General features: G+C 37.1%; 1 protein-coding gene across 1 annotated transcript in view; it reads left to right on the top strand.

The window, feature by feature from the left end:
• ASB4 (ankyrin repeat and SOCS box containing 4) overlaps positions 1 to 14,801 on the top strand; it is a 77,467-nt gene that overhangs the window by 5,594 nt on the left and 57,072 nt on the right. The window contains exon 2 of the mRNA XM_004470731.2: positions 4,188 to 4,487. Coding sequence (XP_004470788.2) covers positions 4,188 to 4,487 — 300 coding nt within the window. The remainder of the gene's footprint in view (positions 1 to 4,187; positions 4,488 to 14,801) is intronic.

The raw sequence follows: 14,801 nt of genomic DNA, 5'->3' as shown, positions 1-14,801 counted from the left end.
ATGGTAGGCTTTCCTGATATGTTTGGGCTGAATCATCCAGATGCCCAGCACACACACACACAACACATGCACAAACATGCAACAAATCTCTTCAACACAGTTTCAAGATACACTTCAGCACACCTAGATTCATATCCTCCAATCTGTCCTATTCCTCTTTTTCTATTTCAGGGGCAGCAGCTATGGTGTCCTGCTGCCACCCACCTGCACACATTCCCATCTCTTAGAGATGAGTTGTAGGCACAGTTCCAATCTGGAGGTCAGCTGGATTCCGGGACCCAGTGGTCTTGGAGTCTGACTTACCAATTAATGATTATGAAGAGACACAGATGAAGCTGACTGAGAAGCCAAGGATGACTAATTCACGTAATAAATGGGCAGGTTATATTCCTAGGTGCTTTGGGGAATTTGGGAGGAAGAAAAATCAACAAGCAAATGCCTAGAGATGTGACATATTGTAGATGAATTCAGGATATGCTTCCTTTCCCTGTGATTTATGAAGCAGGGTTGGAGCTAAACCTATTCTGCTTCTGCAAAGACAAAGCCAGCTGGAAACCCTGCATTGCAGATACCCTGAGCGTGTTAGTTTAGACTGAGGCAGGCAACTTATGGCTCTAGCAGACTGAAAAAGTTGCAGTTTTCTCATCTGGAAAATGAAAGACTTGGACTGGATAATCTTCCTTCCAGCACTAACATTCTGTGTTTCTCTTTTTTTACATCAAAATAGTGTTTTCTTAATCAGCTCTCTGCTGCTTCCTCTTGGAGACCATTTTTCTTTGCATTGCAGGAGCAGGAGTGAGTTTCCAAGCAGTTGCTTCATAGAGCTGCCTCATTTTTGCTGCTAATGGGCAGGCAAAATACAACCTGACCTTGCAAATCCAGAACCAGCTTCCTTCTGAGGCAGATAGAAAAGTACATCCTGTTGAGGACATTTGACTATTAAAACAACTGATTAAGGATCGATATTAATGTGTGATTCACTGTTGCATACAATAGAGCTTAAAAACTCTCTTTGCCTGGAACACAGATTAAATGTACCTGGCTGAATAGAAATGTAGAAACAGATATCATATGTGTGTATCTATCTTTCTTCACACACAGAATTAGAGGCACGGGGTTAATACATCCCAGTCCTGAGTGTGTGTAATACTGTGTTAGCTCTGCCAGGAAAAGTTCGTATCATCAAATACCTTTCCATCTCAGTATCTGGAATTTCAAATTAATAGCTTAGGACTTAATTATATTAGTTGATACAGATTCCTATATAAACTCTGGTAATCCTGAGAAGGTCCACACTTTAAACAATCCTCAATCCATTAAAACTTAGAGTGAAGTTACTTTGCACTTATTTTTAAAGAGCTGATTTTGATAAGGGGAGAGGAAGAAAGAAGAGAAAGCAAGATGGGCCTGGAATTCTGAATGAATGACGTGATTAAATTGTTTATGTGTGTGTATGTGTGTGTAGTGAGGACCGAGTTTAGGTTGCAGTAAAACAAGCTTCAGGTTAGGTTCATTGCATCCTGCAGGACTCATTAGCATCATGAAAGACCGTATGAATGGCCTCTGTAAATTGAATTACTTTTTACCCCTGGACAAAGGGACAGTAGTTAATTTTGATTTTATTAATACTTATTTTTATAAATAATAATGCATGCATGAGGTACAAAATTCAAAAGTTACAAAGGGGATATTTAGAGACAAGTACATCTACGTCCTTGCCCCCAGCTGCCCAGTTCTTCCTGTAGGCAACCACTGTAACCAGTTCCTTGTTCTATGTATTTATAAACATGTTTGTATATGATAGCATATTATACAGATTGTTCTGTTCTCTGCCTCTCAGATAATAATATAGCCTGAGATCTTTCCATATCTGTATATGTGTATATATACATATAACTGCCCCTTTCTTTTTAATGGCTGTATAGTTGTTGATTGTATGGATGTACCAAAATTTATTTAAACAGTCCCCCTGTTAATGAACACTGGGCTTGTTCCCAATATTTAGCTAGTATGACAATGCTGGAGTATAGTTTATGTTCTTTTTTAAAAAAAAGATTTATTTATTTATTTATTTATTTATTTATTTATTTATTTATTTCTCTCCCCTTTCCCCCCGCCCTGGTTGTCTGTTCTTTGTGTCTATTTGCTGCATCTTCTTCTTTTGTCCGCTTCTGTTGTTGTTAGGCACGGGAATCTGTGTTTCTTTTTGTTGCATCATCTTGTGTCAGCTCTCCATGTGGGCGGCGCCATTCCTGGGTAGGCTGCACTTTCTTTTGTGCTGGGTGGCTCTCCTTACGGAGCACACTCCTTGCGCGTGGGGCCCACGTGGGGGACACCTGTGCATGGCAGTGCACTCCTTGTGCACATCAGCAGTGTGCATGGGCCAGCTCCATACGGGTCAAGGAGGCCCAGGGTTTGAATCGCGGACCTCCCATGTGGTAGATGGACGCCCTAACCACTGGGCCAAGTCCGCTTCCCTAGTTTATGTTCTTATGTGCAGGCAGGGTTGCCAGGACTCACCACGCCGGGAGCACCATTCACTAAGTTCAATATGAGTGGAGTTCCCTGGAGTTGTATAATACAGTGGCCTGATAGGGCATTTCCTACATGAGTGATTATACTTGTAAGATAAATATGAGTGACATGCTCATAGCTTGGACCCACTGTTTTTCACTTACAGAAGATAAGTTTAGTACCTGACCTGAGCACTTTGCCGATTTTCAGTGTGGTCATCATCCTCAGCGCCCTCCAGAGCTCAGCATTTCTTGTAAAGGGTGGAGCCCAAGAGTAATCACAGAGTTCTAAATATATTCTGACCTCATTTATACAGTGAAGAATACAACTTCTACTTCCCTTGGTCTGAGCACTTTTATTAATGTAACTTAAGATTGTTTTAGCCTTTTGGCAGCTCTGTCCCACTGTTAGCTCATTTTGACATGACCATTGACTCAGATTCCTAAGTCTTTTCTTAAATTCTCAGTAATTCATATTCTGCTTATGTTGTACTTGCAGAGTAGAATTTTTATAACCTAAAAGCAAACTTTTGGTTTATCCATGTTAAAATGTATTTTGTTGTTTCAGCCCTAGAGTCTCTTCTGAGCTGCTGAACTATCTTTGCATCTTCATTTTGCCATCAGTATTCTACCTTTCTGTACCTGTTTGCCTTCCCTGCTCATAGTGAGCTTAAGTTCCATGGCTATAGATATTAACAGGGAAAGGAGGTTTATAAAGTCAGCAATCATTGGAAACTTGCAGAAAAATGACTAGCTCAGTTAATAGAAGTCAGAGGTCAGAGGAAAAAGAGAACAGTGAGGACGTGAACCTTTCCAACAAGTAATAGGAAACATTTATCCAAGATCTCAAGTCTAGGACCAGCCATGCTTCTCCTGACCAATTAATTTGTGTTTAACTTGTGGTCGCAGTTAATTGTGTGGCACATCATACTACTGTTTACATTGGCTGCTAGGAAATTCAAAGACAAATCTGCAATCCAGTTAGCATTCAGTGCATGGGTTATATTTTGTTTACCTATCTTACCCTTGACCTCTTTTTATTTTCCTATTTTTAAAAATTATTTTTTCTAAATCATTTAAAAAATCTTGTATTGTCTGAAATCTGTGAATTATTTCATTTTTTTTGAAAAAAGGTATTATATAAATATGCAGGAAATAATATCTTGGCATGAAAATTTTCTTTTAAATGTTAAACACATGCTTATCTTCCTTAGATTGACAATAATAAGAACTACAGGGAAAAAGAACCACGATGGAATAAAAATTACAACCCTGTAACTAATAGCTCTGGAATCATTCAATATAAGTCCTCAATGATTGGGAGTTAAAAAAAGTCCTGAAATGTGTCATGTAATTCACCATGTAAAATATAATCACGTAAATAAAGATTCCAAATTCCAGTGCCTTCAAGAGCCAGGCAGGTAAGTAAATAAACAAAATAAAAGCAAGTAATAGAGAGTATAAACTGGAGAAAAGCTGTCCTTCTTAACTATATCCACATGTGTTACTAAACAAAACATTTGCGGACCCATTAGCTACTAGTTTAACAATGTCTGAAATTTCCCCACCCCCCAATTTTATAAATGTGACCAAAGTAAAATACTGTTAAAATCACCCCAAATAGGGAGAACTCCTAAGTCAAGAAGTTAAATTCCCTTTCCTTTTCTTGTTCAGGTTATTGGTTGCCTAGTTATAAATTAAAGTCTTCTTGGGCAACTGGCCTACATCTTTCTGTCTTGTTTGGACATGTGGAATGTCTTCTGGTGCTACTGGACCACAATGCTACAATCAACTGTAGACCCAATGGGAAAACCCCTCTTCATGTGGCTTGTGAAACGGCCAACGTGGATTGCGTTAAGATCCTCTGTGATCATGGAGCAAAACTCAATTCCTATTCCTTAAGTGGACATACAGCATTGCATTTCTGTACAACTCCAAGCTCCATTCTCTGTGCTAAGCAGTTGGTTTGGAGAGGTAAGCCTTTCTGGGTGGCAGGTATTGTTATCTGCTGTCTACTCACAGTTTTGAACCTTGATGATCTTTATTTATCTTAGGCAATGTAGCAGGTGTCCTCATGCATTAAATCTTACATGTATATATTTATATTTATACATATTATATTTATAATATAATAGTATTATAATATAAATTTAGTTCTATGAAGCCAGATTACCCAGTGATGATCATATTGGGATCTTATTTGTTTAATTGCAGTGGGTTTGTTAATTTACTCATTTATTTAACAAATATTTATTTAGTTCCTACTCTGTATCAGGTAATGGGCTAAGTAAGTGAGAAGAAAAAATATGCTTTGCCTACAAGGAGCTTATATTTTAACAGGGTAGATAAATATTAATGCTATAAATTCATAAATATGTAATTATAAATTGGGAAAAGTGCTATGAAGGTGCAAAACAAGGAGCTGTAAAAAGAACATCAGGAATGAACTTCTATTAATGTGTGCTCAGTGAAGACTTCCCTAAGGACGTGATATTTAAGCTGAAGTTTTAAGAATGAGAAGAATCCAGTCATTTAAAAAAGGAGCCAAGGGAAAAGGAGTTTAGGCACAGGGAATTGCCTATCCCAAGTGCCTAGGAGAGCAAAGAACTTGGAGTATTCAACAAATGGAAGAGGACTGGGGTAGATGGAGTACTGTGGTGGGGTGGGAGTGGAGGGGTAAGAGGGGAAAGGAGAGTACCACAAGACATTAGATGTGTTAGATCATAATAGGACCTTGAGGGACCAAAATATGGGGTTTGTATATGGAACCTCTGAAAAATTTCAAGCATGAACATGACAGGGATTTATTTTCACTTAAAACCATCATTCCAGAGTTATGCAGCAAATGAATTGGAGGGTGGCAAAAATGGAAGCAGGGAGACCAGCAAGGAATCTGTTATAATAGTCTAGGAGAGGGGATCATGGCTTGCACTAAGGTGAAAGTTTGGATAGGATGATTAGACAATGGGTTTGCAATGTGTTTAGGAAGCAGAATCGATGAGATTTGGAGATGGACTAAATGTGTGTGTAGAAGTGGGGGGGCGGGTGAAGAAGGAAGTTTTGAGAATCGTTGTTAGCTCTTTGGCTTTATAAAATGGGTGGTGGTGGTGGCATTTATTAAGATGGAAAACTTGAGGAAGGAGATCATTTGATCAGTTTTTTAAAATCAGATTTATTGAAGTATAGTTTTTATACAATTTTTGATAAACATGCAGAATTGTGAAACTATCACTACAGTCATCTCAAAAAGTTCCCCAATAGTTCAGCTCAAGTTGATTTTTGTATATGGAATCTTAATCAAAATTCATTTGGCCAAATATGTATGGGTTTACTTATGGATTCTCACCTGTTCCATTGATCTATATTTCTGTGGTTTTGTTGTTGTTGTTGTTGTTGTTGTTTTGCCAATGTCTTGGCTTCTGTAGCTTTATAGGAAACCTTGAAATCAGGCAGTGTGAATCCCCCTAGATCAGTTTTTTTTTCTTTCATTTCTAATGAAGTTTTAGATGATGTAAAGTTACATAGAAAATATAGGGAATTCCCATATACCTGACCTCCTCCCCCTATCACACTTTCCCCAAGTACAACATCTTTCATCAGTGTAGTACATTTTTTACAATTGATAAACAAATAATGAATCATTGCTACTATTGTCTATAATTTACATTATGGTTTACACTTTGCATCACATAATTTTTTACGTTTTGACAAAATGTATAAAGGCCTGTATTTATCATTGCAATATCATGCAGAACAATTCCAATATTCCCAAAATGCCCCATGTTAAACCTATTCTTCCCTTTCCCTCCCCTCAGAACATTTAATGACCACTGTCTTTATGTCGGTGTTACAAGTTCTTCTATTATTAGAATGATAAACCTACTTTGGTCTATAGTTGCATTCACCCCTTATGTTTGTTCATTTCTCAAACCTGAGGATTTTGGGATGGTGATGTCAATATTATTTCTGATTGAGAGGGGGCTTAGAACACATGGGGCAGATGGATGGAACTATTTTGCTTGCAGTTATAGATACTCTCTGTTTTTTGGGATGGACATTGTCCATCATCATTATCCTTTTGTTAGTTCTCCTGGGTGAATAGGTATATGAAGTGGGGTTTAATCCCAGGTACCTCCAAAAATAAAATAAAATAAAATAAAAAAGTAAAATATACTTAACCCACCTCACCCCACTCCACAAAAATGATGGACAGGAAAAAAATATATAAATGACAAATAAGCATAATCCCAATTAAAATAACAATTAAATGTTTTTGTTGTTTATTACTTTAGCAAGGACACAAAAGATGATAATACATATGCTGACAAACACAGGCAGTTGTTCTCGCATATTTTTAATGATGTGTAAAGGGGTATAACCTAGAGGGCAATTTGACCACACATATCAAAAGCTTAAAACCTCTGTTAACTCAGAAATTCTATCTGTAAGGATTAATCCCAGGCAGCAGGATCTTTTGGGCCAGGGCTCTCACTTATTAATAGCCTCAAATTTGAACTTTAGAGATTTTTCTCTAAGCAAGGTTAAACACAGAGTCAAAGAGATAGCTGATGAGAATGCAAGAAGGCAACATTTTTTCATGTACCTTTAGACTTGTGCTTGATCACATGATCTGAAGTACCCTAAAAATTAAGACAATTTCTATTAATTCTTTAAGAATCTTCAGAATAGTACAGGTCTAGTATATTTTACTTTATATTTTCATTAGAAGGTTTGATTAAGTAAAATATTAAAAATATACCATCACATAAAAAACTATGTATTGGCCTTTTTTCATTTTTTAATGTATTGGGAACCTTAAAAAAATGACTTCTTTTGCCCTCTGAGAGTCATTTATTTCACTGGAAAACTGAAAAAACACAAATTTGTGTACTATTAGAAAATAATATCCAAATTATCAGAGTTAAACTGGATATCATCACTATTATTTATCTGTAACTAAGAAATTTCAGAAAAGCAAATCTATTCATTTTAATCTTTACTCCTAAGAAAATAAATGTTTTTTCTTTTTAAGTGTGATAACTGTCCAGTCTGTTTAAAACAAAACAAATAAAACTGTGAATCAAAATATTAAGGGAAATTTTACCCATTTTATGGATGGAGAAATAGAGGGAGGGATGAGGTATTTGAAAGTAGATATTCTAATCTGGAAACTCAAGAAAACTGTGAACATTTTGCATCCTTTCTTTCACATTTTTATATTCTCAGCCTGTAGACTGTGCTTGTCACATAGGAAGTGCTCAATAAACGGTTACTGAATGATCTCGGAATGGCTCCAGGACCTGCAAGTGCATGGATGGGACCCACTGCCATCTAATAAGTGAAAACTATTATGTTCATGGTTAATAAAGTGCTGTTGTTGGTCTGTTTTACCCTTTCAGTCTCTAGCGAATAGTTGAAGGCTGGATTTTCTCTCCTTTGGATTATGTCGTAGGCACTTAGGGAAGAAGTCAAATATATCACTCCATGGCTGGACAGAGGGAACTGAGACAGCCTGCAGACCAGGAAAATAAGTCAGGCTAACATTAAACTCAGGATCAGAGAAGTCCATTAAAGGAAACACCAATGCCATGGCAACTGAAAACCGATGTAATTCCGTTTGCTATTTAATGGGCTCTTTGTGGAAAAGTGCTCTTTGTGGAAAAGGCTAATTGAGGCTAAAAAATTGCATGCAATTTTCTCCTAAAGGATTTTCCCCAATTTTTTCAGTGTTACAGAGCCTGCTTTGTCCCCATGCTGGATTTTGTCTGCTATTTTTCTGTTTGCCTTTCTACTTAATACCCCCCATCATCTGGCCTTTGTTTCCTTTGGTATTAGTATAATAGTGTTCATCAGTTGAGAGGGCTTATTTACCTCAGTGAAAATGTCCTCTCTGTGAATCCTGCATTTACCTACGAATAGAGAGAGTCAGGTCAGGTTTAGCTGACTGAAAAGCAGCATATTATTTCTACCTCTTCCCTTTTGTAAGAGGAAAATGGAAGTTGCTTGCTTTACTCTGCATGAAGCAAATCCTGATAGTAGGAGAAAAATTTCTTCCTGCAAGAAAACCATAAAAATTCAAATGTTTCCTAGCAGAATGTAGCGTGAGGGCAATGTAAAGGAGACCATACCTTTAAAGGACTGTCCCCTGCTACTTGGGGTGACAATGACACAAGTCACCTGCATGTTAGGAAATGCCCTGTTCAGTGAAGCAGAACACAGTAAGGCAAGATGTCATTGGCCTTCATTTTGTTCAAGGAAATAGATATACCTGCTTGACAGACAGCCCTCTCACCATGCAGTCTGCCGCCTTCCATCTTTCCATCTACTTACATTATACACAGCAATAGTGTGAATTTTATGCATTTAATCATTTGTAAACTACCGTGGGGATTTTTGCCACGTTTGCTCTACTGTAGATACCGCCTGTACCATATTAACTTAACATTTTCTTCAAATTGACTTCACTTATTAAATTAAAGATTGCAAACCAAAATCCTTTGTCATAAATAGAAGGTAAGAGTAACTGTAAATAGTGGGCAATGGAATACTGACCTTGCTTTGCCCAGAGACCCTCTCCTCTCTGATGGCAAAAATGACTCTCTGGTGGCTGTTTGTCCTGAGGAGCTTTGTCTCCAGTCATTCTGCTCTAAGTGGGTGAATATGAAATTAGTTTTCAGGTTACATCTCACACGAGGTCAGGCAGCAGGTGTCCCCACCTCGTAAAGAATGCCCCACATGAAATCATACCACACTGGCAAACGCTGCCTTAAGCAGTGCTTTATAGAGCTATGGTCTCTTTAATGGTGAAATTTTAGAAGCATCCTCTTTAGAATCAGAATGAAGCAAGTGTGCTGCCCTCACCACTTCTCTTCAGCCTCTTCCTAGAGGTCCTCACCAGCACAGAGAAAAGAAAAAGAAATGCAATGTATGAGGATTAGAAAAGAAGGAGGAAAAGTGGACATTATTTCACACAATATGTTGTTTACATAGAAAACCCAAGAAAATCCATGGTCAAATAGAATTAGTAATTGAATTCAGCAGAGGTACTGCATTTAAGATCAATATACAAAAATCAATTGTATTTCTGTATACCAGAAACAAATAGTTTGAAATTGTGATTTAAGAAAAGATGTATTTCTAATATCACAAGAAATTTAATGCACCTAAAAATATATTTATTAAAAGTGGTGGTAGTAATATAAAAATTTATTATAAAGGACATTAAAAAGATACATACCAAGGTTTATTATGAAAAACTTAGTTCTCAATTACTTCTTCCTCAGAAACAATCTCTTTCCCTCCTTTTAGTTGATTAGTTTAGTATTTACCTCTGTAGTGCTAAGAAAAAATCATTTATTTATGTGTAAAATTGAAAACAAGAGTAGCAAGATAAGCAGTTCATGATAATCTATTGATTTGCCATAAGGAACATTAGTGCTTTTCCCTCTCATTTACTTCCCTACACACACACACACACGCACGCACACACACACAGCCCCTTTCCTTTTTTAACTGCAAATTTCCTTTTTGTACGGTGATTTGCTTTTCTTGGGGTCCATTGTTTTGTTTTATTCTCTTTCTTAGTTTTCTAAGTACTCATCACAATTTTAACCCCAAACATTTACCAATTGCTTTAAACTTTTCTCAAAATATTTAAACACAATGGTCGTTCTTTGAATTTCATCTTCTTGAAAAATTCCCTTCTGGAGCCTCCAACCTGCTCCAAATAAGCCTAGCTTAGCATGCATCTGGTATATCATTGTCATCCCAGAGTCTCCATTTCTCCTCATCCTGGAGCTCCTTTGCCTTCCCCCTGTGTTAGGTTTCCTGTCTTCTGTATCCTGGGTCTTCCTGTTCCTTTGTTGATTGTCTGTTTGGGTTGCATATATCCTTTAATAGATTCCTAAAAAAAGAATGTATTGAGCCACAAATGCCTCAAGTGCATTTATTCTATTTTGACTTGGTATAGAATTCGAGGTTGACAAACATTTTCCTTTAGAAAGCTGAAGGCATTGCTCCATTGCCTTCTAGATTCCAGTATTGCTGCTGAAGAATCTGAAGCCATTTTATTTCTTCATCTATAATGTGTGTCCTATTATTTTCTTCTCTGGGGGTTTAAGAATTTTCTCTTTGTCTTTGGTATCCTGAAATTTCATTACGATTAGCCTGGTGGATTTATTTTCATCTACTATACTGTACATTTCAACCCCCAAATACATGCCCATCAATTCTAAGAAATGTTCCTGAATTATTTCCTTCATGAGTTCTTTTCTTCTGTTTTGTATCCTCTCTTTCCTGAAGTGCTATTTTTTGGAAGTGTGCCTCTTGGACTGGATCTCTAATTTCTTATAATGTCGCTCCTGTTATATAGTTCATGTTTATGCTCTACCTTCTAGGAGATTTACTCCAGATTGTCTTCTTCACATTGTTTGAATCTATCATATTAGAGACTTTCCTTAGTTTTTTCTCGAATGGCTGCCTACATTAAGAATAAGTGATTAAAATCTTATTTGGATTTTACTGTATGGGGGTTTGGGCTAGGGAAGCTTCTTGACTCTGATCTTCACTGAATGGAGATCTGGCTAGACATTTTTCTTGAGGAATTTCTGGCATATTATCTTTAGATCTTTATTTTTAGGTGGGTCATATTCTCTAAAGAAAAAGCTGCCTCACTTTTTCCTGTTGGGTTGAAGCTTGATTGCCAAGTTGTAAAAGAGAACTGGGTATGCAGGATGCAAATGTTCACTTAATCCTTCTAGTACCCACTTTCTCAACTGTGCCTAGTATTCCTAAGTATAGAGACCCTCTGTTTCACACACTACAGAGCACTCGTCTTAGTCTTTGCCAGGAAGGCAGAGGGGAAGTTTTCTTGTGAAATGCAGGGGAGGACAGACCTTGGATTATGACTGCCTATCCTGCCCCCATGGCTCCCTCATTGGTTTGCTTGTTTGTGCTCATTATGCACATTGTTTTTGCTCATTATTTGCTGGTTGTCTTGTTTCTTTTGGGGGGAAGGTTGCTTCTTGTCTGTTTGTTGTCTGTCTGTCTGTTTTTTAAAGAAGCCCTGCGAACCAAACCCAGGACTTCCCATATGGGAGGTAGGTGTTCAACTGCTTGAGTCACATCTGTTCCCTGTTGCTTATTTTTGCTCATTGTCTGCTTGTTGTTTTTTTCTTGTCTGATTGTTGTTGTTGTTTTAAACAAATCAATTTATTCATACATATTAATAAAGCATACAGTTTATCCAAAGTGTATAGTCAATGATGTATGGTATAATCACATAGTTGTGTGTTATCACTTCATTATTAAAGCATTTTCATTATTTCAATAATAATAATAAACAAAAAATAGACAAACAAGAAAACTCCTCACCTTTCAATCTCTCTGCTATTTCTGGCTATTCTTGTACAATTGTTTATTTGCTTATTAAGCAGTGTAATTGAGATATATTTACATGCCATGTGCTCTATCCAAAGTATATAATCAATGGCTTTTTATTTTTAGCTGTTAAAAAGTCTTTCATTGTAAAATGGTAAAGTAAATAGAAAAATCGATAGAAAGATATTACAAATTTTAAACAAGAGTCCAAGTCAAGTTAGATATAATATAATCAATTATAAAAAAATAAATAGTATAGCAACAGACATTCATAAATGTAAAAAATAATTCAAATATAATAAAAATTAATGATAACATAATTCTAATTTTTATATTACAGCTCTAACTATTGGATACAATAATCTCTAAGAATGAAATTAATTATTGGTTTAGTTATTTAATTTCCATTTAGGCCATAATTCTTTCAGATAATCAAATTCCTATTTGAGACTTCTTTATATCTTATTAAAATGAATTACTCTGCTCATTGTTTTCGCTTGCTGTCTGCTTGTTTTCTTTAGGAGGCACTGGAACCAAACCTGGGACCTCCCATGTGGGAGGTAGGCGCTCAACTGCTTGAGCCACATCTGCTCCCCATGACTGCTTTTTAACAGACTTTAAATTAATTCTCTTTATTTCATCCTGCCCTTTTTCTTATCTCCATTTATAGGTATTTAGTGTTGCCAATTCCTGAGCCTTTTTGGAATTCTGTAATGATAACTGCATTAGTTCTTGGTTTTCCCTACTGCTAGCTTAAGATTGAGTTTCCTTGGATATGTTGAACCATTTCCCTCTCAAGCATACCTTTTCAAATTGTATTGTAGGTGCCTCTTCTGTTATATTCCTTGTTCTTGTGGATTTATGCCTTCTAAAAATAATTTTACTGTCCTTCAAGTAGGGCTCAAGAGAGAGTAAAAGTAGATGCATATCTTCAATTTACCATCTTAACCTGGAAATCCTGTCTTTGTATATTTTGTTGTGTATATGCTCTCTTGAAGGTTTTGCCCTCTCATCTTTGCTGAGCTAACTCCTAAATAAGGCCTTAGTTCAGGCTTCACTTATGAAGATAATTATTCCCTAATTCCCTTAAATTCAGACTCCTATATTATATTCCTTATTTCCATAGCATACTGTAATTTCATGACACATATTTTATTTGTTTAATCCTTTGATTAGTGGCTGCCTTCTTCACTAAACCCTATATTTCATAAGAGAAAAGCCTGGTTTATTCAGTATGGCCCAGTGCATTTCATATATTGGTTATGGATTGTAGAATAGTTATTGAATAGTCAATTAATAACAAGTACTATGACCAGGCAAGAGAATGTGTTTGAACTAGATTAATTCCATTACCATTATGGGCAGAATGACTCTTGGTTCATGGTCTGTTGCACAGGTTTCTTCTTTTCCCATTGAAAGAGAGTATGTCAGGAAGGAGAGAGGAATCAAACATGTCAAATACTATTGAGACATCAAGTAAATTGAGGGTTAAAAGTTTCCATTGGATTTAGTGACTTGGAAGGAATTGGAGTTGTAACAATTAGCTGAGTGATGGATGTAGAAGCCAAAATGGATTGATAACTAAAGTGGTGGGGGCAGTAAGCATGAACAAGCCTTTTAAGGAGTATTGGTGATGAGGAGGCAATAAGGTTCATGCAGAGGGTTTGAGAATTTTTTAGATGACAGAAACCTGAGCATTTTAAAAACAGATGACCAGATCCATTAACAAGGCAGAGACTGAAGACAGATGAGGTAGGGATAATGGCTAGTGTGAGGATTCTGAGAAGGCTCTGAAATGAGATCTGGAGCCCATGTGGAGGAACTGATTCTAGAGAGAGAAAACATGTTCTATAATAGAGGCAAAAACAGAAGGAGGGGCTTGATGTGTATGGTGGTAAGGTTTTAAGGAAGTTTCCATCTGAACGGTGGTTTCTATGTAAAGTAAGAGGTGAGGTGATCTTTTGAGAGTGAGGAGAGAAGGGCTAGATGTTTGAAGAGGTGTGAAAGGTTTGATATAATTATTGCGGAGAGTGGTAGAATCAGGTAATCTGAGAACCACTGGGTTGTTGAGCAGTCTGGAAGCCCACTGGAGTTTTCATGTTTGACTTTATCATGGTACCAGACTTCCCTATAGTGGTTTCACTACACAGTACTCACCTGCTTGTATGGGCCCTGAGATAGCAGGTAATTGAGTTCACTCCACTCTAGTTTCACTCATAGCACCAGGTGGGTGCTGTGAAGAGATGGAGGGGGTTTCAGATTTTGGCCACAAAGTTGTTGAAATGATGGAATAGAAAAATCTAAGATGATAGGAGGAGAGTAACGGAAGGAAAACTTTATGGACAAAAGAGCACAGAGGGGTTTTAATGTGTTCCAAGAACGGTTTTAGGGAAGTTGAACCAGTAAAATAGAAAGGCAGCAGGCTATTGTTAGAGAATAAGATGTATGTGAATTAGTGATTTTGGGAAATTGATAAATGTCAGGTAACTCAGTCCACAGTATGACTATGGGTGGGAATCACCAAGTCAGAGGGAGGAGAAAGTCATTGGAAAAAATGATATCCAGAGACATTGAGTGGGTCGTCCGTGTGGCTGTTAAAGTTACTCAGAATGAAGGCAGGAATTTGTATGGAGAGGAACGACATGAGTCAGATGCCAAAATATTCAAAACTAATGGGGGAATGAATGCATTAAGGAGGGAGGAGAGCTGGGATAGCTAAAAAAGCAGGACCCCAAGGGAGAAGTGATGTTCTTTTTATCTTTTTTTTTTTTTTAAGAGAGTCAGGGAGTAATTGGAAGAGGCAATGGGGAGCTTGATATATGAAAAAGAACACCCAGCTTATGCTGCAGGCCAGAGTTAAGCATCCCTGCATCCATTCTTTGAGCTTGGAACAGGGCAAAGCTAGTTTGG

This window comes from Dasypus novemcinctus, chromosome 5 (genome assembly GCF_030445035.2).
Source record: "Dasypus novemcinctus isolate mDasNov1 chromosome 5, mDasNov1.1.hap2, whole genome shotgun sequence".
In the NCBI taxonomy this organism is placed as follows: domain Eukaryota; kingdom Metazoa; phylum Chordata; class Mammalia; order Cingulata; family Dasypodidae; genus Dasypus; species Dasypus novemcinctus.
Note: the sequence above shows the minus strand (reverse complement) of the source record. Positions and strands in the feature narration are given on the sequence as shown.